The sequence below is a fragment of the Haemaphysalis longicornis genome, unplaced genomic scaffold, assembly GCF_048455015.1.
Source record: "Haemaphysalis longicornis isolate Haplotype H1 unplaced genomic scaffold, Haemaphysalis longicornis Haplotype H1 scaffold_3, whole genome shotgun sequence".
Classification (NCBI taxonomy): Eukaryota; Metazoa; Arthropoda; class Arachnida; order Ixodida; family Ixodidae; genus Haemaphysalis; species Haemaphysalis longicornis.
In genome coordinates this window covers 49,217,766-49,243,127 of record NW_027526335.1, presented here as the reverse complement: position 1 = coordinate 49,243,127, position 25,362 = coordinate 49,217,766, and the positions used below count along the sequence as shown (strand labels likewise).

The following is a 25,362-nucleotide window of genomic DNA, read 5'->3' as shown; positions in this document are numbered from 1 at the left end:
AATATGGCAGACATTCTGAGATAATAAATAGCAGCCTACCATTGTCGCTAAAGAAGAAAGTGTATGACAGCTGCATCTTACCGGTACTCACCTACGGAGCCGAAACCTGGAGGCTCACTAAGAGGGTTCAACTTAAATTGAGAACGACTCAGCGGGCGATGGAGCGTAAAATGATAGGTGTAACATTAAGGGACAAGAGGAGTGCGGAGTGGGTCAGGGAGCAAACTGGTGTTAAGACATATTAGTAGAAATTAAGAAGAAGAAATGGACGTGGGCAGGGCATGTAATGCGAAGGCAAGATAACCGCTGGTCATTAAGGGTAACAGAGTGGATCCCTAGAGAAGGCAAGCGTTGCAGGGGGCGGCAGAAAGTTAGATGGGCAGATGAGATCAAGAAGTTTGCGGGGATAAATTGGTCACAGTTGGCACAGGACCGAGGTAATTGGAGAATAATGGGAGAGGCCTTTGCCCTGCAGTGGGCGTAGATAGGCTGGTGATGATGATGATGCCAATGCAGAAGATACAGCTGCCAAAGGGCGTTTATATCGAACAGTTCCGGCTCCAGCAGCGCCCTTGTTCGCGAGGGTTTTACAGCCCTAAGCAGTGCGACACCGTGCTTTGCTTCAATCCGAAAGTGCGGCCCTCTCCTCCGTTTGTGCTAAACTGGTTCGTGGTTGGGTTGATGTGTTTCTGTGCACATAGCCTTTGCGCATGGGTAAAAACGCACGTTGTTACTGACGACTTAGTCGTCGGTTTGAAAGTTGGAACATCGCCACTATTCGGGTAGGAAAGCCTCGTTTCAAAATTTTGATCAGGTTTTCGTGCACATTGGTTGTGCGTTCATGGAAACAAACTGCCTGGCCATACTTCTTTAAATTGCCAGGGCTCCCGTCACGATATGGTTCTGCCACTAACGAGGGGGTCATAAACAATGCCGTGAATTGGACGGATTGGGCTGAAGTAGGGCCAGGGAAATAAACAAGCGGAATGGAGGTCAACGTGGAAACGGGGACAGCTTTCCCACGGTGAATGCAAAACTGTTAACGGGTGACGCTGCCCTACCGTCTCTCTTTTTGGTACAGTAGCATTAGTGGACAATGCTGTAAATTCACTTGAAATCATTTAACTCAGCCTTTAGAATGCGTGTACATGTGAGGAAAGCTTCGCACGACATGCGTGTGAGTTCTCCACAGCATACTAAATACGCTGGTATGGCGGCACGCAAAGAAGGCAGCAAGAAAGAACGCCACAGACTGCGCAAGGAAACGGAAAAAGCAGGCATCAACGTAATAGCTGCGTCATCTCGCGTCGCGCAAGAACAAGCCTTTGAAACAGGCTAACATGCAAATACCATAATAAGTAGCGCGATCCCGCTACTCATTATGCAAAAAGGGGTAGTGCCCCTTTTTCAAGCGAAAGCTTTCGTAGTTGGACCGATGGCGCTCTGTCCAAAAGGTAATACATTTCGCCTTAGACCGGTTACCCGACCGAAAAGCTCTGACAACATCTGCGGACCCACGGCGCATGCATGAAACCGTGGACCGCAAATAAAGTATTTATCTATCTATCTCTCTGAAACCGGGCTTTCATTGGGTCAAAACGGCTACTTGAAAATCGCGAAAAAAGAACGGTTCTAAATAAGACAACACACGCGTTAGTCATGAAGACGGAGTGAAATGGTATATCTTTATCTTATAAGCCACGTAACCTTGTACATTTACATCGTTCGAAGATGCGTTTACTTAGTGCGCGAAAAATCGTCGAATCCGTTCGTTCTTCGCTTGCGATTTGGGTGTTTAAGGGTTTGGCGATCGGTTGGATGCACTTTTAGCTTTCACGCTCCTCTCTACATTCGTTGCGAAGGGATGGTTAATGTTCGCATTGGAAGGGTAGTTATTCTGCATGAGATATGTAGCCAACATGCTACCTCCAAAATCGGTGACGAGTGACACATTTTGCATACTTTTCAGGTTTTAACGCGTATGATAGCGTCATATTTATGTTGCGCTCCTAGATAACTCGATAGAGCACCTGAGGCAGTTTTTACGTTGAGGAAATAAAGGAATGGAATTGAACTGCCCGTCCATTCCAGCAGTGGGAATGGGCTAAATTCTGCCATTCAGAGGAATTGAAAGCAATAAAATTACGACAAGTTTTAATTCCTCGGAATAAAATTGGAATGAAATGGGGACGCCCATTCCGCAACACTGGAATGGAAAAGTTCCTTGACCTGCTGAAGAATGCCGTAAGGCGCTTTTTGAATGAAGTTTTGCTGTTCGAACTTCAAATGGCGTGTGCCGGGTATTTCTGTCCAAAAGTAGTTCCGGAACTCCCGCAATAACCCTTTGTTTCCACTTCAAGCTCTTAACTTCGCCGCCATCCCCGTACCCACCACGTGCGAAACTTTATGCCAGCTAAAATTAAATATTGCAGTAATCCCGCTGTCGCCGAAAGTTGAGAGATTAAAAATAGGGAGCTTTGGAGTTATAGGCTCTCTCCCAACTCCCGCACATGCGTTACAGACGTCCCTAATTTAATTTTAACCCAGGCCACACCCGTGGTGGTATCTATTCCAATACCGTCACTCGCCTGTACGCCGATGTATGGGTGCTCAACAAGCACCCCTCACGCATGCAGCTTCTTCAACCTCGCAGCACTCCATTTTTTCGCGCGATGGGCGTGCATGCGACCACAAAGCTTCATAAAGAAGACGCAAGAAGGTTATTAGAGAGCAAGGAATAATTAGATCTCCTAGCGAAAGTTTCTCGCTAAATTTGCAGGCGCGGTGACATGACTGGCACCAGCCTCCTGCCCATCCGCATCGCTTCGTATGTCGACATCTGCCAGCAACAAAAGGGGGGTTTGTGCTCTGAACCGCTGTCGAGCTGCTTTCTCTCTGAGCGAATGAAAATCATAGGGGAGAGTGGGATAGGGAGGGTGCAGTCCAAATTGCGGCTATCAACTCCGGCAGCTTCCACGCGAGCATGGTGCTTGTGCAGCAAAAACGACAGCTGCTGTCAACACAACAGGTGCGAGAAACTTACATCGCAGTGGAACGTTATGGGTGGGTGCCAGCTGCGCGTATATATGTAGTTAGGGTACAATCTGCGTGTACCTCATAAAGCGGGGAAAGCTATTAGTGCATAATCGGAGACCTAATGTTACATCCGCACATTTATTGCCTTATCTTCCTGGTTTTATGTTAATGATTAGCGTAGACTCGTACCGTTGTATCGTGTAACCGAACGTAAGTAGGAACACGTGGCATTTTAGCCTCCCTGAAGCTCGGCGACGTACCCACGACCACCCAGGAGCGGAAGAAAAAAAGGCCAGACACGCGAGCTCTTCAATGTAGTCCCGCCACCTCAACCATGGCTCCACCTCTTCGTAAGTAGGAAGACAGTTCCTCCAACACCACCATGAAAGGGAGGTACCCGAGTACTTATTTTCACGTGACCAATAAACGTCACGCTAACGGGCAGATTCTGAAGTTCGTGTTGGTAGCCATCCGGAATAACTGACCGCTAACGCGACAAAAAGAAGCCCCGAACTTGACTGCTAGCGGGTCATTGTCATTCTGCGGCGCGATCTATTTATTGTGGCATTATTGAGAACTAAAAAAAGAGTAGGAGAATGGACAGTGGGTATACATGAAATCCTGAGTTCGAAGCAAAATACCAGAAATTTCGTTCATGCGGCTGATCTACCATTCGCACACTGAAAAGTCATCTATTACGGCAGCTCGACACGAGAAGCGAAACTAATTTCGTAGCACTGAACGTCAAATACTGATCACAGCTATTCGCTTATACATCTTACCTGCTACGAAGCGCGCCTGTACGGCTCCGGAAATATATAAAGGTTGAGTTTGCACCTGGTTCGCACCCAAGCTACACAACGTGTCCAAGCAAGAACTTCCCGCATGTTGTTGCACACAATATAATTCTGAGACTGAAATAGCGACATTACTCACTTGGACTTGCCTGTAATGTAAACAGTTATGTCAGCTAATATGCAGAAAAGACGGTGAAATAGTCGTGGGAAAGCGTTAAGCCCTTTATAAATGGGGCGTATTTCGCTTGCGAATTCGCAGCTGCGGCGCCGCTCGTGCACCAAAACGTTCGATTCTCGTTGCTGTAGTGAATTTCCAAATGTTTGGAAGAGTCGAACTTCTCCTGTGAACGCCGCTTAGCATTTGGCAATATGTCGCAGCAGTGAAAATAGGAAAATAAATCGTTTTGCCGCACGGGCAGCGCCGCAACTGCGAATTCGCAGGCGAAATTCGCCCCATGTAGAACGGGCTTTAGTGCATCTATCGAAGGGCGGTGGGCCTGAAATCACATTGATCAGTGCGCCATGCGTGTGGACGTACGTGCACCTCTGTGCCTCGGTGTGCGTACTCGTGCATGTGATACATTGCAAGTTCGTGCGTATGTATGAAATCAACAAATTGAATTCAAAGGAATAAAATGGAACAGTCATTTCATTGAACCGTTCTTGGATTCGGATGGCCTATTGCTTTTTATGGTATGTCATCAAAACAAAAAAGATACGGCTCTACCAAGAACTTCCGCCGTTGTCACCAACAACCGCGCGCTGGCAGCAGGAAACGTTTTACCGGCATGAAAATATTAACCTCCATGCGAATTCGCAGAGTAAGTTAAATAATTTGTTCCCTCATAGAGACATGAAATACGCTGACAGAACTAAGGAAAAAAAGAACTTTAATATAAAATATAACTCGTCTGCTAAATTAATATAAAGACCTCTATCACCAGCCAAGAGCGTTTATGGGACTGTCCTGTCATTGTTATATTCATAAAGTCAATTCCCGTCACAAATGCAGCAATTTCAATGCCGGAATTCAGGCATGTAAAACCTTGTTTACTCGAAGGCAAGAGGCCACACTCCAAACCGAACATCGCCTGACTGTCCCAATCGAGATAAAACGCTGAGAAGTGTTTTTCTTCCAACAAAAGCGCCGTGCTCCAGGCTCAGCTCCCTCCTCTCCCTGTCAAGATTAAACAGTGGCGCAGCCAAATCCCCCTACACGGAGGCCTGTTTGTGAAGACAGCCTTGGGCCAGTTCTTCGCTACTTCCTGTTCGGCACAGCTCTTACATCCTGGATCCTGCTAGCACCAATTAAAATAAAGGTAAGAACTGGCGCAACTACTTGCGTAAGCATACCGTAGCATCTACAGCAACGCATCTTTTAAGTGACGATGATGTTATGGAAGCGTTTAGAAGAGGTACAGGAACCATGTATAAAGGCCTTGTTCTGGTTTTTGAGACTGTTCCGCGTCTCCAATAGTATCGGGCGAATATATGCCTGTCCAGGATAACAGGCTACAAATTGTTGGAATGCCGTTGTTTTGCTGGCAAGGCTATACGTGGTTCATTGAAAAATGCTGTTGGCTGAAATGTGCTAGACAAGGCCTTGACACGGATGAAAAAAAGGCTGGCCCGTGTAAGTAAGAAAAGAAATTTAATTTCAGGACGGGAACGAGCTTGTAGAAATGAACTTATAATGAAACAGAGCGCTAAAATTAGGATATTTTAAATGGCATTGTTAGATAGTACTTCATGGGACTGTTCAGTTGACGTCCTCTCCGGTCACCTATATATGCCATGGTAGAAACATGTATGGGCATTCAAGGGTCGGGCGCTGCAGTGACGGATGATGGAACGACCGAAGGAACGAATCCGGTGTTAGCGGTAGTGGAATTAGGCGCAAAGCTTGTGAACAGGGTAGAGACGGGGTCTTCGGTGTGATGGGTCAGCGTTGACGTCAGCATCGAACCTGACAATGTGAGCGGGGCTGCTCAAAGGAAATTGAGTGTGACGTCACCGGTTCTCGCCTTCATGCGCCGAAATGGGGACTTATCATGTACTGTGAGTTATTTTCTAACAGCCATTGCAGCTCTCTTGTGGGGCATTACGGGGAAGCCGCTGCGTGCGATGCACCGTACTCGGCACGCTCTCTTTTGTAGGAAATTTTCTCTCTCTGTGGGCGCCATAGCATACCTTGCATTACAAGGGCCCATGGCAAAACATAGCAATATGTCCATGGCGCTGGCATTTGTATTATTGTAGAGCTGCTACAAACTACTCAGGGAAAGGGTGCACTCGTGATTATCAGGAAAACGCCTGGTGGCATAGGAAGGTCTTCCAGAAACTGCAAAATACCGCTTTAAGGTGCCGCACGTCTACAGGGCCATTTTCTCCGGGATAAAAACGAGATGTCGGCCTACAGTTGCAACTACCACGTCCATGACATACTTATGTAGGCCTTTCTCTATGTATTTTGTGGGAACGCCAGTAATACGGCTGAAGTTGAGGCATTAGGAACGAGGTCGCAGAGCGAAGCTGTGTGGGAATCTTCTGATACCACTGAGCAACACGTAGAAAAGGCACACTGATAAATGGGCAGGGGTCTTGGTTGATTTGGGGATTAAAAACTTGTTCCTTAGAAACTGCGACAACTTTTGCATACGGCCACCCGGTTTGCATTCACGTTTAAAAAAATGGCGCAACCGTCTTAAACAGAATGTGGATGCCCGACGGCCTGCTGTTGTAATATGTCACTGCTGTAAATGAGTCACCTTAACCCTCTTCGTAGGTGTAATCGATGTCATCTTGCCCTGAGTACGTCGATGTTTTTCGTCGTAACCTGAACAGTCGACAGTATGAACAAAATAATTAGCGTGGGCTTGTTGGTACATACTGATAATAGACAACAGCGCTTGGATGCGGCGGGAAAGAGTTACCAGCGCTGTTGTTTATTATCATTCGGCTGTATTTTTGGAGCCGCCTCATCACCGCTATTCGTCCAGAGCATCTGTACCTTCGTGTGGGCGATGAGAAATGGCTGACAAATCTGCGGTGGTACCGAGCTACCAGTTGAAATGCCGTGCTGCAATATATCTCGGAGACAGTTTGTGGAGGATTTGTGGGGTGAGGTGCGCCAACATGGAAACGGAGGGGAGGGTTGGTACATGGCCGTGCACGAAGGGCGATCAGGGAAGTCACTGGTGGTCGTAACACCACCGCATGCTTGCTTGAAACCATTGCAAATGTCACTCGAAGGTCGCGTTTAAATGTTCACACACATACAAAACAAAACAAAGCGAAGAGAAGCATGCAACTTCCCGAAATGACGCACAAAATCAAGGACGGAGGTCAGAGCATAAACGAAGATATCTTTTAGAAACTTGGCCATCGTCTTTCCCCAGTCTGGATGTAAGTGAGTTCCAAAAAGGGGTCATCTGGAGAGACTGAGTTCCGCGGGGTTGGGTAAGGTACTTTGGGTGTACTAAGAGTGAAGGGGTCACTGAACTTCTGGTAGAGATTCCTATGCTGCCTGCATATGAGTGTGCCGTGGTGGGCGCATTAATTCACAAAACCCTTGCGGGCTCATACAAACATGCGAAGTTTAATCAGGATAAAAATGGCCTTACCCCTCGGGCCCTGGTGTCGTCATTTCACGACACCACACAAAGTACCTTCTAACGCCTTGGTAGCAAAATTAAATTTGTGAGTTTTCTGGGCAATAGTCTTTCAAGAATGCCTATTGCAACAGACATCACCATTTTTGCGTTTTCGGTGAGTTGGACGTGATGAAAAAGAAAAAAAAGCTCCGGAAGACACAGGGTATGATGACGGGGCGAGCAAGGAAACTGAAATCCGGATTTGTCGAAATGTCTATAAATCTGTAAATACTCGCATTACCAGCTTAATTTTTTCTTTGGGCTCAGAGTGCCATACCTTTCAGTAATTTTTTTTCTACTCAAAAGAAAAAAAAATCAATTGACCAGTATTTTTTCATATATCACGTCTGCAGATTAATAAATACACTATCAGCCCATTTTATTATATTTATGCATCCGAGGTCCAAGACTGCGCGCAAGCATGCAGAAAACAATCATCGTTCGAAATAAAAATTCCCGGGCCGATATTGTTAAGAGATGCAGCAGAACATATTCCGATTAATTGGACTCTTTGCAATTACACAGCAATCAACCTGCCAAAAATGGCAAAAATAAAAAACTGTGGGAAAGGAAACCGAAGGGACGCTACGCAGAGATACGGAACTATTGCTAAGTGAGCTCAAATCTTTCGTCTCCTCAACCTCGCGTTTGTCATTCCGATGTAGCCCTCCTGCAAAGATAACGGTACGATAAACGTTCCCCCCCTGAGGCTATTCTTGCACCTATCTTGCACACTCAAAATAAGGGGCGGTATCCACAGTGAGCAACCCAAGGTGAGCACCTCGGGACTTACGCTGTTTATTTGACCGCGCAAACAAGTGCGCGATCGCGGTAAACAATAAAGAAAAAGATGTTGCCTTTAAGTATACGAGATATTCGGGCATCGCTCCAACCAAAGGCCACAGGCCAGATGTTTTGCGTTTCCAGCATTGAACCATAAGTTGAATATACAACAGTGCGGCGTATAGGATTCATTAAGCATGCAGAAATGCAGTAGCCATACGCTATATTGTAAAGGGACGAAGACGAAACCTGTGGGCGCAACTTTCCCTGAAGAAGCAATGCGGGTCGCGCAGCCTCCAAGGGATCTCTAATGACCCACTTGTAATTAGTGCAAATACATCGCTCCCACCTTCCATGGTTAGTCCCATTTGCCCTGCTGCCACGTGATGTGTTCCGTTCAGGATCCGCCGATGCCTAGAAGGAAGGTTCAAAAGCCTCGGAAATGCGCCGGAGATCTCGGCATGAGAACGTCGTCGGCTTTGGGTTATGACGCCTTTGGTCAGGTCGTCTCGTCACTGCGGGTCATGGGCAGAGAAGGCGGGTCTGGGTAATGGTCTAGTCGATGGCTTACCGGGCCTACGGCGAGCGAGCCGACGCGATGGAATTTCCTTGGACGGATGCTCTGCAGCCGGGCAGCAGGGCAAGTTAGATGACATCATATATGTATATATATAGTAAAAGTAAAAAGCTCGTTAATTCGAAGAATTATGTTAATTCGACCTCAGCGGTATCCAGAACAGTAATTCGAACTGGGATCCCTTAGTTTCCATCGCTCCTTACAGAATAGATCGGCCCGGAGTGATTAAAGTTGCAAGTCCAAAACAAGCTAAATTTACTAGAGATGCAACACAACTAAACAGAAAAAGTGGCAAATGGCGTCTGCGTTTAGGTCTTAAGATGTGCGGCGCGCTAGCGTTACTCCGGCGTCGAGGGAGCGTTTTGGAAGGGAGTTACTGCATTTAGCATTTATTATTTCCAAGTACTGAAAGATCACGGACGAGAGCTAGGGTAGCCGCAATGGTTTTAATCGCCGCAGCGCAGGAAATAGAGGAAATGTAAGCTTACGTGGCTTATTAAGATATTGGAGTGAACATTTACGGCTGCGGGGTGTTGGTCAGTTCGAGAGGGAAAGCAACAGTGTCTAAGTTAAAAGTGTTTATTGGGCTGGCGTGATAAAAATTTTGGTTGTTTGTAAGCTAAACAGAGAGAGGGGGTGAGAGGGAGAGAGAAGCGTCTGTGTAGTAAGTGTTGACTCTTTGGGAGTAGGGGATAAAGAGATGGTAGAACATGTGGGTTGAGCCAGAATTCCAGGACCCCAGAATCAGCTCACGCTGATCTTGAGGTGACAAGCTGGTAAGTTAGATATGTAATGTTGGAATTGTTCTCCCCTGAGCATATCCTTGGCTATGAGCAGGTTTTGCAGAAGAGAGTGGGTGTTTACCCGTATTTAGCACAGTTTAAATTTATATCGGACATTTCCTGTCCCACAACTTCGCCTCTCTATTCTTCTGAATAGAAGTGTTGGTTTGCTATTCTGGGGCGATGAGATCCCAGTGTGGTACGGGGAAGGAAGGAGTTCGCCCGCGTAGGAGGAGGAGACGTATTCTATATTTTTCACAGGGGTAACTAAGATAGCCATGGTCAACAGGGAGAACAGAATGCGAGTTCGAGGAGATCTTGGTCGGCTGCGTCACTCCCTTCCAAACCTTTGCGCATGAGTTTTCATGTATTAGTCAACCTTTATCATTGTGTATTGGAGCCTTTCTCAAATATTTAGGTACTCTTCCTGAAGCCTGTATGATGTTCAAGCATCTATTCGATAGTTCCGATGGGGGGATCGCAAAGGGGATTCAAGTCATGCGTGTATGAAGGTAATTCAATTACACTGATTACCAGAGTGCTCCAGTGCGACAATTGCTGCCTTGTAGTTTTCAACGTCCCGGCGTCGGCCTATACGGTTGTTTTCATGGTTTCGGAACCTTTCTAAGAGTAATTTGATCCTGGGTTGCCGCCTCTGTTCGCGCAGGTTTGAATCTATGCTTTAAAGCAAAGCTTTCTAGCTCTAACAGCCAGCGGTTCTTTCGTGGCTCGCGGGACAACAAACTCCCAACGCGGCGGAGGCGGCGGCGTGGGGAAGGGACGTGGCGGAGGATTTCACTCACGGAGCACACTGTACATGGCCCGGCGAATTTGCCCAGCGTTCCCCACGTAAAAGTGCCTGCTTACTGGCGGAGGTGTCGACGGTACTTCTTTGTCGTCTGCTTTAGCGACGGTTCTTTCGCGCCTGCTGTGGCGCAACTTCGCGTCCATTGCGCGCTGCCTTCGCACGGCTTGATTACTTGTTCGACAGCACCTCCAGGGCTACCCGCACTCGACGGAATTAAGTGGTCATACGGCAAACATAGGTTAAGAATTGGTTTTCAGGGCAAGAAATCAAAATGTACAAACCTCATACAGACATCCGGCAGCTAGAGAAACGCTGCTTTTTGCGCATTGCTTGCCACGAATGGGGCTCCGTTTTCTAAACAGGTGTATACCAATTCGGTTGTGTTTTTAGAGGTATTACAGAAGGCAAAGTAGCAACTGGTTCGGATAAATAGTGATTACAAAAGCTCCCTCAACTTTCTCGCAATTCTCAAACTTACTGAACTAGCTAGTTTTAATCGACATAAATGGGAATCGCTAACCTCAAATGCCGAATCGCTTCGGTGTCTGCGCTTGTGTCGCGCGGTGGTGTAGCCCCGAGCTAGCACATCAGGATGGCTAGGTTCCGCTGTTTCATTCTTCGAAAGACACTGTTCTCCATTTTGTTTCTCCCGGCTCACGGCCGGTCTAGAGCGGCGGGGTCCGACGCCCTAGCCCGGCTGTTGCTGACGCTGCTGCTGCGTCCGGGACGCCGCCCCCGCGAATTCCCGGTAACGGCCGGCAGAATCTCTGGTTTCACGCTTTGCAAGACCATGTGTGTGAATTCAAGTGACGTCGCATGGTCAATTGTTGTGAGTGTCGTTTAAAGCTTTGCTTTCCAACCACCTTCCCAGCGTGGATTGTAGCCAAGTTTTTTTTTTCGTAAAACTCACAATTTTCAAGCGCGAAAACAGCGCCGTATTCTGTACGGACGCGTACCATGGCAACAGAGGCAGTGCACTGTTGATGATCCGGCAGGCCGGTTGAGACTCGCGCCAGCGTACGCATCTCCCTATTGATGTCCTCAGCTACCTTTGTTCGGCTCAGCACCACGTGAGAATTTTCTGTTGCTGACACCTCAGGCTTTGCTGTATCGAAAAGTCTCAAGTACAATGGAAACCCATGTCGTACGCTCGACTTGGCGATTACAATCAAGATTTTGAACATTTAGTCAAAAAGAGAGACGTGTTGCGGACTATTAAAAATGCGGTTCTTAGGCTTTTTGTTTAATTAGAATTTTGATTTTTTTTTTCGGTCCTGGTGGAATTTCGCGTTCACGGGAGTCGGTTGTATTAGGACGATTTATTTTCCCCTCTCCTGTCCCGTTACGTTTTTTATCAACTGGAAACGTGTAGTAATTTTCGCAGAAGCCAGGAAATGCTACAAGAACACGGCAAACGACGTTGCTCATAATTTTCAGTGAAGCACGTGCGGCAGCTGGAACATTCGTTTTCGTCATACTTCTATGTTCTGGAAGAGAAGGATGTGTATACAACTATTTATTCGGATATGCAACGTGTATAAGAGAAGCCAAATGCACACTGAATTTCTGACGACTGGCACAACAGAAAGGCGAGACTTCGGTACCATCGCAGCCCTGTCTTGACATCACTTCCGGCATTGCTTTGGTTTCCCTTGGTGTTTCACCGTGCCCTGTTTACTGTGTCTCTATGCAATATTTCTGCTTAAAGAACTGAGTGAAGTTTTGTTTACATGCGCACCCCAAAAAAGGGGGAATATTTCGGCTTGGCGCCGCCTGGTCAACTCCCTCAAAACATTTTGCGACAAATGGTATTAGAAAAACAATGTAAGAAATGGCCATGAAAGCGCAATATTTGAGGTGTTGTGTTGGGCGTTATCAGAATGCATACGTAGACGTACGATGTGAACTAAGTGTTATTTCTGCATAACCAAGCCTTCTAGGTATCTCACACTGCATCAAGAGATGCTTTTTCTTCACCACCGAAGTGTTTTATTTAGCCGTGTACCGTATAAACCTTGCGCTTGAGACCCTCTCGCGGCATTTAAGGGAAGTGCGAGAGCTGTGAGAAATGCCGGCAAAATCTACTTTTTAAAAACACATGTCCCAATTCGCTGTTTGTCTATTCACTGCACATATTCTGCTTGGGGTAGAGGAAGTCTGGGGAACGTTAATATTGTTATTTATCGCAGCCCACATTGTGACCTACCGGAAAAACCATGGATTGGCTGGCGTTATTTGCTACGGCATTACTGTCAGCGGTGATGTACATCGCCGTGAAGCGCTGGTTCCAGAAGGCCAAGAGTTGTCTTCCAGGAACACGCCCGCCGCCCGGTCCACCTGGCCGACCATTCTTAGGGCACACGCAGTTTACAAACAAAGACTTCCACTGCAACCAGGCCATGAAGTGGGCACAACAGTACGGCCCCGTCTACAGGTACGCGAGGTTTTTCTCGGGGCCCTCCTGCGACTTAAGGCAGCGCGAAAACTGGAAGCAATGTCATCATGTATTCTGTCATTTGCGTGGTGTCATTATCTCTGCAAACTGATGCAACAATTACTTTTACGCGCAGTTAACTGCGCGTAAACGTTTTGGCCATTGGCATTGTCGCAGTATACATTTTGAGATTTCATTCATAGCAACCGGTCGCTTCCGATTCAATTCGAGACCCTGGGTAGCGGCAATTGGCAAAGCCAATTATGAAAGCAGCCCTCAAAGCATGCGCAGAGGAAATATTGTCATGGAAGAAAAAAAACAGACCCGATGGTTTGTGCTACTCAGCCTCAAGGAGACTGATTTGTCATAAATTCATGGACGATAATCAGCGTGTTTCAACAAGGGTATCTTCAAAGTGATCCCTACGCCTTTTGGAAACTGCCCTTCAGATACATGGTTAGCAAGCCGCAACAGGTTAGAAGATTGATTAGGTAGCAGAGCGTGCTGTAAGTGAATTAGAAACAATCGATATGTATTGCTGCTGAACTTTTTAGAACGTCTGGGACCGAGCTGGGCACTGGTTGGTAGCTTTTGAGCACCTAACCTTTATCTCTGTGTAAGAGAAAAACATAAGTGGACTCTAAAAGACTCAAACATGCACGTCCACTGAAATAATATTAGTTGTAAGCATTACCACGACGACCATGTTGGCTTTATTTGCATGCAGACGAGAGTTATAACAGCACAACACCGTTCACATGAAATCGAAGGCACACTGATAAGCGACTTAAGTTCACTTTGTACAATATACGTAGGACGAATAGGTGTATGTATATGATTTATCAAAGTTGTATGCGTGAGACGTCATCATGGTGTATAATCTATGAATTTGCTGGTCACCTGTCGCCAAATTTGTGCTCATACTTGTGCATTCCGCTTGCTTTTGCAGTACCTTTGCTGGGCCGGAAGAATAAGGGATCTGCTACACTTAACTCCCACCTTGTCGCGTACGGAATTCGGGCAAATTAGTAACCCTTCTAACACCACGCACAATCATTGTCGGAGGAGCTAAATATTTGTCAGGATGGGTTCAGAAACAGCATCAATGACAGCAATTCTGTACATTGCCGTGAACCATGCCTTCTTATTTGTTTATATGGATTTGTTTATATGTTTATATGGCAGGCCAGCCCATGAGCACACTCGGCTTCCTTATCTTTTGTTCCATGCGAAGCGCACGTATCACCGTTCATAGTGTCCCGACGGTTTGCCATCCAGGCCCATTTCACCATGGTTTACTGGGCTCCAAAGTCCGGGTAGGCCCGACAAGTCATCCACTACTCTAAAAGGGGGGTTATAGGAGGTAGGTTAGGGACTCGCTGGCCCTCCCATGCCTGCTGCTATCAAGTACCATACGTGGGACAGAAATTACAAGAGGGTGACATATCGAACTAGGCAGACTAGATGGAGCAGGGTGGTGTGTGGATTAAGCAGCCAGACACCTAAAATTAGTGGCTTTTTTTATAGCCCAGCATGAGGTGGAGGGAATTTTTGTCTTCTATGGCTGTAGCGTGGTAGGACATCTCTGTATTGAAGGAGTGGTCCTCTGTTCGTGGTGGCCGTGGAGGTTGACTGTCCCTATCCGGTAATGGCCTGGTGTTTGTACGCTTGGGCTGCAAGGTGAACCGCCGTGCTCGCCATACGCACCATCGCTTTAAAATGTGGGATGTGTTATTAAAAATATATTCCCTGTTAACCAGATGGTTTTCCTTCCTGCGCAGGATCAAGACGGGTTCAGCTGACATGGTTATATTAAACGACTTTGAATCAATCAAGAAGTTCCTCACGAAAAGGGAGATATTATACCGGCCACAGAACTGGATGTTCAGAGGACAAACGTACGGAGGTACATGCGGACACATTGTTTTTTTTTTTTTTGTCTGTTTGGCTTCCTTCAACTTCGTTTTCGATCATGTCGTGCCTTTTATTTCTTTTCATTTGCAGCTTAACTTGTCGTATTTACCATTTACTCTTGACTGTTTCTTTAACTTCAAAAGCATTAGTTCTATGTAGGTCAAAATCCAACGAATTGTGCGCAAAATCAACAATTGCTCAAATAACGGAAAAAGAGATAATGAGTGTTCAGACTTTAGCCACAGTCCTCAGAGAAGCTAGTAGGAACAAAGTAACTGCACAGGTGAAAAATTTGGCCAAAAAATTTGCTTACTTCGCTGAAAAAAAGTTCGAAAGACGACAGCCTTCTGCCGTCCCTGCAGCGTAAGGGTCTGTCTCCTCTCCCACCAATCTGTTAGGCTCTTCCACTCCAGTTTCACTACTCCCAAGATAACGTTGGAAGACATTCGCTTAGGTTAATTCAATTTCCGCGTGTTCCACTGCTCACGCGTCCTCAATTGGAAGCTTTCGTTACAGCAGAACTTTGAACGACGAGATGTGGTCCAGAATCTTCCCGTGCTAACTTTGAAGTTTGTGCCAAAATATTGCTTTCAACGTTTATTTTGACTGCGAAGCCGCATATGTCTAACTACCCCCTCCTGTCCCCCCCCCCCCCCCCGCGTTATGTTATCATTCCTGTGAAGCCGCTTCACTCGGCGCATGTGCTTTAAAAGAACCACACAAGAGGGACACCAGGCGAAAATTGATAACATCACAACAGCTTCCAGATTTAAAAAATGGGACGACCAGTGATTTCTTCCACTGATAAGGGAAACACCGAGCCTGTAAAGACAAGTCTAATATGCGAGCCAACACGGGTTCTGAAATGACTGCGCAGCATTTGAATATCAAGGTTAGAGCCCCATCACAACCAGTTGGTTATTTTGTTTTTACTTTACGCAACGCATCGGCTACGTCGTCTTCCGTTATACGCCTGCTGGGTAGGCAATCGCAGCTATCTTCAAAATCGAAGCCAGTGCACATGCCGTCGGATTGCGACAAAAAAGGCCCCGCATACTTCCTCGGATGAGCAGCATACCTTGCCATCGGTTTTGAGCACAGTAGCCTTGACATTATCCTTTGTTTGAGCCCGTACGTAGCTCTAAAAGGAATGCGGCTCCCCTTCGAATTGCTCTGCAAACGGTGTATTTGAAGTACCAACACTTACAATCATCGTTCTTATATAAATTATCAAAGTGCCGTTTTCCTGCGTATGTAACTGTTCAAGTCAGCCGAGAACCGACCGAAAAAGTTTGGATTTGATGTCGCGGGACAATGCTTTGGTGTAAATTCCACCATGGCATCCTGGACTATTGCCAAGGTAACAGACCAGACAAGACGTAATGCGAAATAAATTGAGTCCAGTCATGGCCCGGAAAATGGTTGTACAATCCTGCGTAATCACCGTAAAAATATGTCAACCTTGGTACGTACAGAACGCACATGTTCCAGTCAGGAGGACAGATAAAAGTATTGGTAAAACGGTGGATGAAACTTGTAAATAAGCACAACAGCATCACTAGCCATAGTCACGTAAAAAATGGGGGCATTCAGTATTATTAAATCTGAAACGTTGCCAGCTACATTTGCAGAAATACCATCTAGATAAAATTCATTAAAACTAAAGACCTCAATCAGACAATCTGCCTTCTTGAGTACGGAGCCGCAATCACTTTCAACTAGACCAAGCGACCGATTAAGCTTTGGATAGTTGAAATCGCCATGAATGTGCACTTTGCATAACGAGACATTAACCACGTATCTGAGAGCAGCAAACCATTTTACAAATGCACTTTCGTCATAGTTTGGTGGAGAGTAATAAAAGCCAATGAGGCAGTTTCGGCCACTGCAAGGTCGATCTACACGCCACGGCTAAATTTCAAGGTCCCTCCTGCGGAATGCTTAAAAAATAGACGCAGGCTATCAAGACACCACCCCCATTTTTAATTTTGTTTTCTCTGTAACTTCTGTCCTCCCTAAAGACAAAATATTCGCGTGAAAAGTGGGACTGACTTATGCTGGAAATATGTAGCCAATCCTCGATTAAAGCAAATGATATTGCATTCACAGTCGTACGCATTCCTGAAGAACTGTTCGCTTTTGGCTCGAAGGCCCCTCTCATCTTGATAATACCGCGCAAGTTTCTCTGTTTTCATCTGAAGCTTTCAGGCCGGTATCAGTGTGTTCGGAATGACGTGAAGGTGACAAGGTTCCGTAAAAGGAACGAAACACCCTGCCACTCGGCCACACTTCGGGCTTGTTAACGATCCCATGGAGTTCGCTGCCTAGGGATGCGTAGAACGAGCTGTACCTATCGTATTTAGTTTTTCGCCTAGTGCATGTCACTGTCTTGTCTCCAATGAGCTCCGTCAGAGGTTCTTAAACGTAAGTAACCCACAGTATTAGACGCGAGGCGAGAAACAAGAATGCCTGATCGGCCCGGGCTTTGGGCGTTACTTGGAAGTTGCAATTCTCGGCCGTACCAGCTGTAGCCGGCTGTCTAGACGAATGGCTCACCGGTTTGACCAGTGGTTGAGCGCTTTCCTTGGTCGCTAGCTGTAAGCGCTGACACGTGGGTCGCTTGGGCTTGTTGCGGGGACACCAGCGATGTTCTGTAATGACACCTAGTTGATATGGGGCAAGGCAAGATAGTCCGCTTGGCTCACCACACACTTGCGCAATTCTGGTGAAGGGGAGCGGGAGGGGAGGAACACGGCGAAGGAAGCCGCACCAGCGGCCAACACGCATACACACACATGTACGCACGCACGCACACACGCACGCACATGCGCACACGCACACACGCACGCACGCAATCACACGCCCACGAAAGCACGCACATGCAAACGCACACAAGCGAGGGCGGAGCCCCAAATGCGGCGGGAATGGAAAACTAGAAGGCGCGACGGCCAAGAAGCTGAAGCTACTCTGACCGACTACGAGGTCTGTACAGCAGCAGCTGTTATGAAACAGTCGCAATCGTACGGCACTACACCAACAGATTACGCACAAGCAGCATATTGTTAGGAGACGAGTCAAACGCACCACGGCGACATCTTTAATACAGATGGCGGCACACGCAATACCGGAATATTCATTCTACAATTCGACACTAATGCTTTCGTATTCCCTGAATGATAACGAGCACTTTGGTGTCCTAAAGTTGTTGTTTTTTTCGGAAACTTCTCGCAGTCTGATTTCTCACATTTTTCCTGCTTTTATAAAACTAAAGTACCATTATGGATGTCCACGTTTCCCGGCTTTCCTTACTGCATTTCTGCCTTTGTACAATTTTCGTAACCCCATCTGTCCAGGACTTACTTTTTTACGATATGTTGTTTATGTCCCAACAACCATTACATCGTGAGCAACGGTTTTTTTTGCACCTTATTGGGACACTGAAATGAATTTGTCAAGCTCCTATTTTTGCCTGCTCTGCGTAGACTGGCTCAAACGAATACGCTTTTCATCGTTTATTTCGGCGATACGGCAGTACTTATTTTTGAAAGCCTGAAAGAAAAAGAAAACTACCATGCGCGGTTTGCGGCGGCCGCACCAACTGACAGCAGTGACGTGAATACAAGGCATTACGTGATTGTATGATGTCCAAGATTAGAATTCAAACCAGTTTGGGTTTCGGTTCTGTATAACAACATGCTCGCAATCCGGCGTTATCGTTCGATGGGCATTCTCGTTATCTTAATAATCGGCATACCGCGCTTCTGCCATGTTGTCGGCTGTAAAATGCGACCAGCGCGGCTTGGAATCGTAGAAAACATTAGCCGAGGCGTACGGAGTGGATGAAGGCCCTCCGCGTCACCGGTGACGTTCAAATGCGATGTGCTTTGTCCCATATTTTGGAGCTTGTGCTGGATCGTGCATGTATCGTAAGAGGTGTGTTCGCGCCAGGCCAAGGGTTGGCTGAATCAGAATTGGCTTAACCTAGTTGAACCCGATTAAAGTGGGCTGAACTCCCCACCGCGTCAGTGTACGTCTGCATGCGTTCTGTGAACTCGCTCGTGGAGCAATGAAGATTACAGCGCAAAGATTGCGAATTCAGTATAGCGAATATCGCCCGAAAAGAAATAAATCAACTACAACAAAATTACACCATCTTCCCGTGGGGAACCCTGATAAGGATGCGAAGCATCGTGGCGGTTCCGTGTGGTTCCATTGTGTTGCCGTTATGTTGAGTGATCTGGTTTTTACTAGCGCCAGAGGGAATTCCGCTTCCGGGTCCACACCGGTGGCAAAGGCACGCAAGTGCTGTTGTGTTACGGTGAGTAGGCGGTGGTTCTCGAGGCGCCGAAACTCGTCCATCATGTTCTTGTCGATGTTGTCTCTGTGGTAGAATCGGTAGTCTCCGTTAGCTTTGGTGAGGTAAAGGTTGTTGACATTGGTGCACCGGCTGAGAGCAATGTACACGCCCTCCTCTTCGCAGCTTTGTCTTCTCGTTCCTCTTCTTCTTCGGCGGTTCCCCTACGGGAAGATGACGATGGTGGTTGAACGCGAACCTACCTCGTGATGGATTCTTTGGTTGGCCAATCCCTAGGGGCATCCTGCCACAATCAGCATCAGAGGCGCTGCGGACGGGGCTGGTTGAGCTGCAAGGCGCGTGGCGCTTCCCGCCACAGCTTTCCCACGGGAAATTCAGCATCCCCCTCTAAAGTTTTCAGTTCGTCGTTTCCGTTGACGTTCAGCTTCGCGTGCCTTCGTTGTATCAGTAGCTTCTTGACGTAGTTTGAATGAGTCAAGGACATAAGGCGCGTTCGTAGCACTTGCTCCTGTCCCGGATTTGTAGCGTAGTGGGAAGAGCACCGCGTACCTCCCGTTGCGGCCAGAGAGTCGTGGGATCGAAACCGGGCGCCGCTAACTATTTCTTTTTTTTATAGTGTAGTGTCACGGAGCTGTGGGTGTAACGAGGAGAGTTGCGCATGCGCAGTGAGCGTGTGGACGGCGCCGCCATCAACGACGCAGGACAAGGCGAGCCTAAGAAATGCTCCGCATTTAAAAATTGGCCCTAATCAACACTGTGAAGGTTGTTGGAAAGCAAAGCTTCTACACCCACAACAATCGGCCATGCGACGTCACTTGAAATCCCACACGTGGCTCTACAAACAGTGAAATCAGAGATTCTGCTAGCCGTTACCTGGAATTGAAGGGGCCAATTCCCGAATGCAGTAGCAGCGTCGGCCGCGGCCGGGCTACACCGGCGGACGGCGCCGCTGTAGGCCGGCCGTGAGTCGGGAGAAAGAAAACAGAGAGGAGCGTGTTTCGAAGGGTGAGACAGCGGAACCTGGCCATCCTGATATGCTAGCTTTGGGCTACACCACCGCGCGACATAGGCGCAGACAGCGAAACAATTCAGCATGGAAGCTTAGGGATTCCCATTTATACCGATTTAAACTAGTTGGTTTAGTAAGTTTGAGAATTGGGATAAAGCTGTGGGGACTTTTATAACCGCAATTTTTCAGAACCAGTTGCTATTTCCGCCTTTTGTAGTACCTCTTAAAACGCCACCGAATCGGTAATAACCCATTTAGAAAACGGAGTCCCATGCGTGGCAAGCAGTGCGCAAAAGGTACTGTTTCTCTAGCGGCCATATGTCTGTATGTGGTTCGTACATTTTGTTTTCCCACACTGAACACCTACCCTTAGCGTATTTTTGCCGTACGACCACTTAATTCCGTCGGTTGCGAGTTACCCTGGAGGTGCGGTCGAACAAGTTAATCAAGCCGTGCGAAGACACCCCGCAATGCACGCGAAGCTACACCAAAACAGGCCCAAAACAACCGTCGCTAAAGCAGACGACAAAGCCGTACCGCCGACACCGCTACCTGGGAGCGGGCACTTCCGGGCAGGTAACGCTTGGTAAATTCGCCGCACCATCTCTAGTGTGCTACGTGAGTGAAACCTTCCGCCCGTCCTCCCTCATCCCTCCCACCACCACCGCCTCCGACGCGTTGGGAGTTTGTTGCCCCGCAGGTCACGAAAGAACTGTTGGTTGGTAGAGCTAGAAAGCTCTGCTTTAATAAAAACATGCACTATCGGTGAGGCAACCTTGCGACTTTGCAAAGCAATAAACCTAGTGCTCCGGACCATTGCAGCCGTAATCCAGCCATGCCAGGGGCGAAAATATAGAGTATATAATGTATAGCCAGTTTACATTTTTAGATGCGGCGCATCTCTTGCTCTGAGGCATGTCCCTCCTACGTCGTCGTCGGCGGCGGCGGCGTCCGTCCACAGCCCTCCTCCGTTCGCCTCTCCCACAGCTGTGTGCAACGCTCTCACTCCGGCGCATTAGCATAACGACAGCTGGCGCGCTTGGTTGGCGCGCGCTTCGCTGCGTTAACGCTGCGTTAACAGCTACTCCGGTGCGCATGTGCGCGCATGCGCAACTCTCCTCCGCGGTCTCCTCTCCTTCAAACGCTGTGAATATAAAGCGGGTATCGCGCTGGGTGGTGGCCGCTAAAACACGTGTACTCTCTCATTTCGCGTATGCATGTGATGAAAATGTAAAATTGCCTCCATCGTCCCATGTGTGAGAACATCCGTATGTGATCGAAGGCATCCTACGCGTTCACAATACGTTTCACGCGATGTAGAGAATCAACCCAATGGAAACGCCAATTGAACCCCCAGATGCGCCGCATCACACCAGGGTTCCCTCGCGGGGAGATGGAGGCAATTGTTTTTCTTTAGTTCTAGCAATTAAAACAACTTAGATGACTATTTGTGGTATAGCGCTGGTGCAGTAAGCGTTCCGAAAAGTCCCACAATATCTCATGTTTAGCGACTGCATTCCTTAGACGGAAAAACGTTCGCAGATGTATGGTCGTGCTGCTGACCGCTGTGCCAGTTCACCCAGCGCAAAAAGTGCTTTGCGCACCCTGGTTTTGCGCTCTACAGCAAACGTTTGGTTGATGTTAATTCTTTTGCACCCGCATTACCTTCCCTGACTCGTACGCCTTCGATTGGCCTTAGATTTTTCTACTAGTGTACCCGCCAGGGAAGCGTAGCATGTGCTTTTGTGTGGAGTGACTTGGACTTGGAGCCTGATACACTCTGCAAACTAACAAACTAAAGGCACAGTATTATTATTTATTATACCTTACAGGCCCATTGAAGAGCATTGTGTAAGGGGGGTTACATTTTTGAAATAGCATTAAAAAAATAGTGGGGAAAAAGAAGAAAAGACAAGTACACAATATAAAGTTTTGGTAATCGGCTTACAGACGTAAATGAAACACGTCATACATGTTTCTAACAGACAATTATCACAAACGCACAGGGTTTTTGTGGAATCAAAAACATCAGAAAACACTCAAATACCAGGTGGAAAACACCCATAAACAGTAACAATATTATTCTGGCAATTCATCATCCCACAATTACTAAGAAAAATGTCGGTGCAGATTTTCGGTAAAGCTATCTTGACTAAGTATGGATGCAATTTGGTCAGGAAGATCATTCCAGTGCATGATTGCTCGAGGCAATGCCGATGAATTGAAAGCAAGCGTCTTGCCAAAAGTGCGCGTGAAACTATGACTATTATGAAGGCGTCGTGACGTTAAAAGGAAGCGTTAAAAGGAAGCGTTACTGGAGCGTTAAAAGGAAGCGGGTTAGGTCTAACGCGAACTATGTATTTATGAAAAAGGCATAATAACGCGATAGTGCGACGGGTATCTAGCGGCTGAAGTGATAACTCTTGTTTGATTTGGGTAACGCTGAGATGACGGTCATACTTGCGTGTAATAAATCTGGCGGCTCTGTTTTGAATAGATTCCAGCTGGACGATTAGGTAGTTTTGGTGAGGGGACCAGATTGCCGACGTGAATTCTAGCTGTGGACGAATAAAGGTTAGATACGCATGTTTGTGGACAAGGGCTGGTGCGCATCGTAAATTTCGTCGCAGATAACCCAGTGATTTAGAAGCCTTTGCGCAGATGGCGGAAATGTGGGTACTCCACGAGAGATTAGATGTTGGATGAACACCCAGATATTTATAGGAAGCGGCTTGCGAAACTGCACTGTGGTTGATAGAATAAAAAAATCTGAATTATCGTGTTTCCGACTAAAAGATATTACTTTGCATTTACTCAAATTAAGTGACATTTGCCATGTATTGCACCAATTGTAGATTATGTTTAAGTCATTTTGTAACGAAAGGTGGTCGTTAATGCTAGTAATCGTACGATATATAATACAATCGTCAGCAAAGAGTCGTTTCCGTGATGAAATGTTGAGGGGCAGGTCATTTATGTAGATCAGGAACAGTAACGGACCCAGAACGCTGCCCTGCGGAACTCCAGAAGTAACATCAGCGAGGTGTGAAAAAAAGTTGTTGACCACGGTAAATTGTTGGCGCATGGACAGAAAGTTCCGAATCCATGATAAAGTTAAAGAATCCAGGCAAAGGGCAGATAATTTTGAAATGAGGCGGGAATGAGCAACACGGTCGAACGCTTTTGAAAAATCAAGGAAAATGCAGTCTGTTTGTTAGTTAGCATTCATGTTAGAGCGTAGGTCAGTTGGAAATTCCAACAGTTGTGTATCACATGACAGGCCTTTTCTGAAACCATGCTGATGGACGAAAAAAAGTTGTTGGATTCGAGGTGGTTATACACGTTAGGTGCAATAACGTGCTCCAGTGATTTACAGCATATGCACGTCAAAGAAATCGGGCGATAATTTCCGGGTGCGTGTTTGTTATTGGATTTGAAAATGGGAGCAACCTTGGCGAGGAGGATGCACAAGCGTTCCTGGCTTAGTTCTTCCTGCCAAAAGCATTCCGTCGCTTAGTTTCAACTGAGCGAACGAATTGCGACGACCCGCCGTCCGCCGGCTGACTGGGTGTGTCACACGAAACGTCCTAGGAAATTGGTGAGGAGGATGCAGAGAGGAGGACAACATTTTCGAATTCATTTTTCTAGGGAATAAAGTCGCGTAAACGCTACGAGAGTTGTCGAAACATGGCCTAGAGACTCGAGACTGCAATTTGGGCTAGTTATACGGCAATGTTTACAGATCACTTGAGCCCTTTTGAAAGGTGTCTTAACTGAGACGACACAATAAAAGAATTCAACTGAGCTACTCCAAAGGAATGTTGAATCCCCATAGCGAGAATGGCCCCATAGTATAACGGCTCATAAATTTACCCAGCCGGGAATGCAACCTATAAATTCAACCTATAAATGCAACCTATAAATGCAACCGCTTCACCATTGTATCTGCATTGTCCATTTGATAACTTCGCCTGTCAGGCGTGTCTGACTATAATTTATGACGTTGTCTGCATGTAATCGTCCCTTCCTCTATTGTTCATACTTGTCTTACCTTTCCCACACGTATCCCACGGCTATCTTTCGCTTTTATACGGGTTTTATGCATACAGAACTTTACATCATATATATCTGACAGCCTGAAACTGACACTGCGCAGGTCTGCCATTTTTAGGGTTCACCAAAAAGCCCTACGATATTGCGTTCGGTCGTACGCCAAACACGAACGCCTAAAACCTAATATGCGTTGTTCTTATTTTCTTACATGACCTTCCTTGAAAATCAACTATCTATAGATATTAACTGAAACGTAGAAGCCTGCTCATAGATTCAACTAAGGCTTGTGACACCATTATTATGATTAATGTGGTTTGATGGTATGAAGATTAAGAACTACGGACGTCATTAAACTGATAGGAAATTTGATTTTTGAATATACATTTTTTGTTCGCTCTTTCCATTGTACGGTAACACTGCTCGCACAATAACCTCTGCACCGGCACTAACATATTTTAATCATACAAGGCTATTAGATGCAACAAACACTCACAAATAAGAAGCTAGTGGAAAATTATAGTTTATGAAACAAGCCTTACGAAAACCAAGTTTTGAATCACTGGCTAGGAATCATTTCGCATAAACTTGCCTGCTTAAAAATAAACATGTATCCTGTGGAATTTTACCGTAAGCATTTATCAAAGCAGCTTTACTTAGCGGGCCTGCTTTTGGGTGGTAATTTCACCGAAATAACAACAGTTTCGAATCTCAATCGAAGCTCCAAATTTGAGAGGATTCCTAAAAATGCTCTGATGTGTACAATATTTTCTGTAGCAGCTTATCGGGAGGTATTGCTTTGATTTTAGAAGCTAGCATTTTGAAGGCGTGCACTAAGTTGCCCTTTGCGTCATAATGTACAAGAAAGAGGAGTCTGCTTTCAGAGCCTATTTTTCTTTCTTGGCGCAAAGTGAATGCGCACTTTAAATAAGCTCCCTCTGATCAAATGGTCCCGCAAGGCATTTCGAAAAATATACATTGCTGACATTTCTCTCGTATCACGTCGGGGACTGCACGTACAAAAGTGTGTGTGTGGGGGGAGGGGGGGGGGGGCTACATATAAACAAACTAGATGTGCAACTTGTTACTTACGTCAAAACTAAGAGATCATAAACTATTCCCGGTACAACACCGGGCTGCAGGAGGGAAGATGTCATGTGCAAATGTCTCTTTAGGAACGAACCGTGAACAATTGCTTGTCGTC

The 25,362-nt window shown here is 46.6% G+C and overlaps 1 protein-coding gene across 1 annotated transcript in view; it reads left to right on the top strand.

Moving 5' to 3' along the window:
* The first annotated feature begins 5,010 nt into the window (after positions 1-5,010).
* LOC144173244 (cytochrome P450 2A13-like) overlaps positions 5,011-25,362 on the top strand; it is a 36,314-nt gene continuing 15,962 nt past the window's right edge. The window contains exons 1-3 of the mRNA XM_077701741.1: positions 5,011-5,152; positions 12,626-12,870; positions 14,652-14,776. Of these exons, the coding sequence (XP_077557867.1) occupies positions 12,653-12,870; positions 14,652-14,776 (343 nt within the window). The 5' untranslated portion in view covers positions 5,011-5,152; positions 12,626-12,652. The remainder of the gene's footprint in view (positions 5,153-12,625; positions 12,871-14,651; positions 14,777-25,362) is intronic.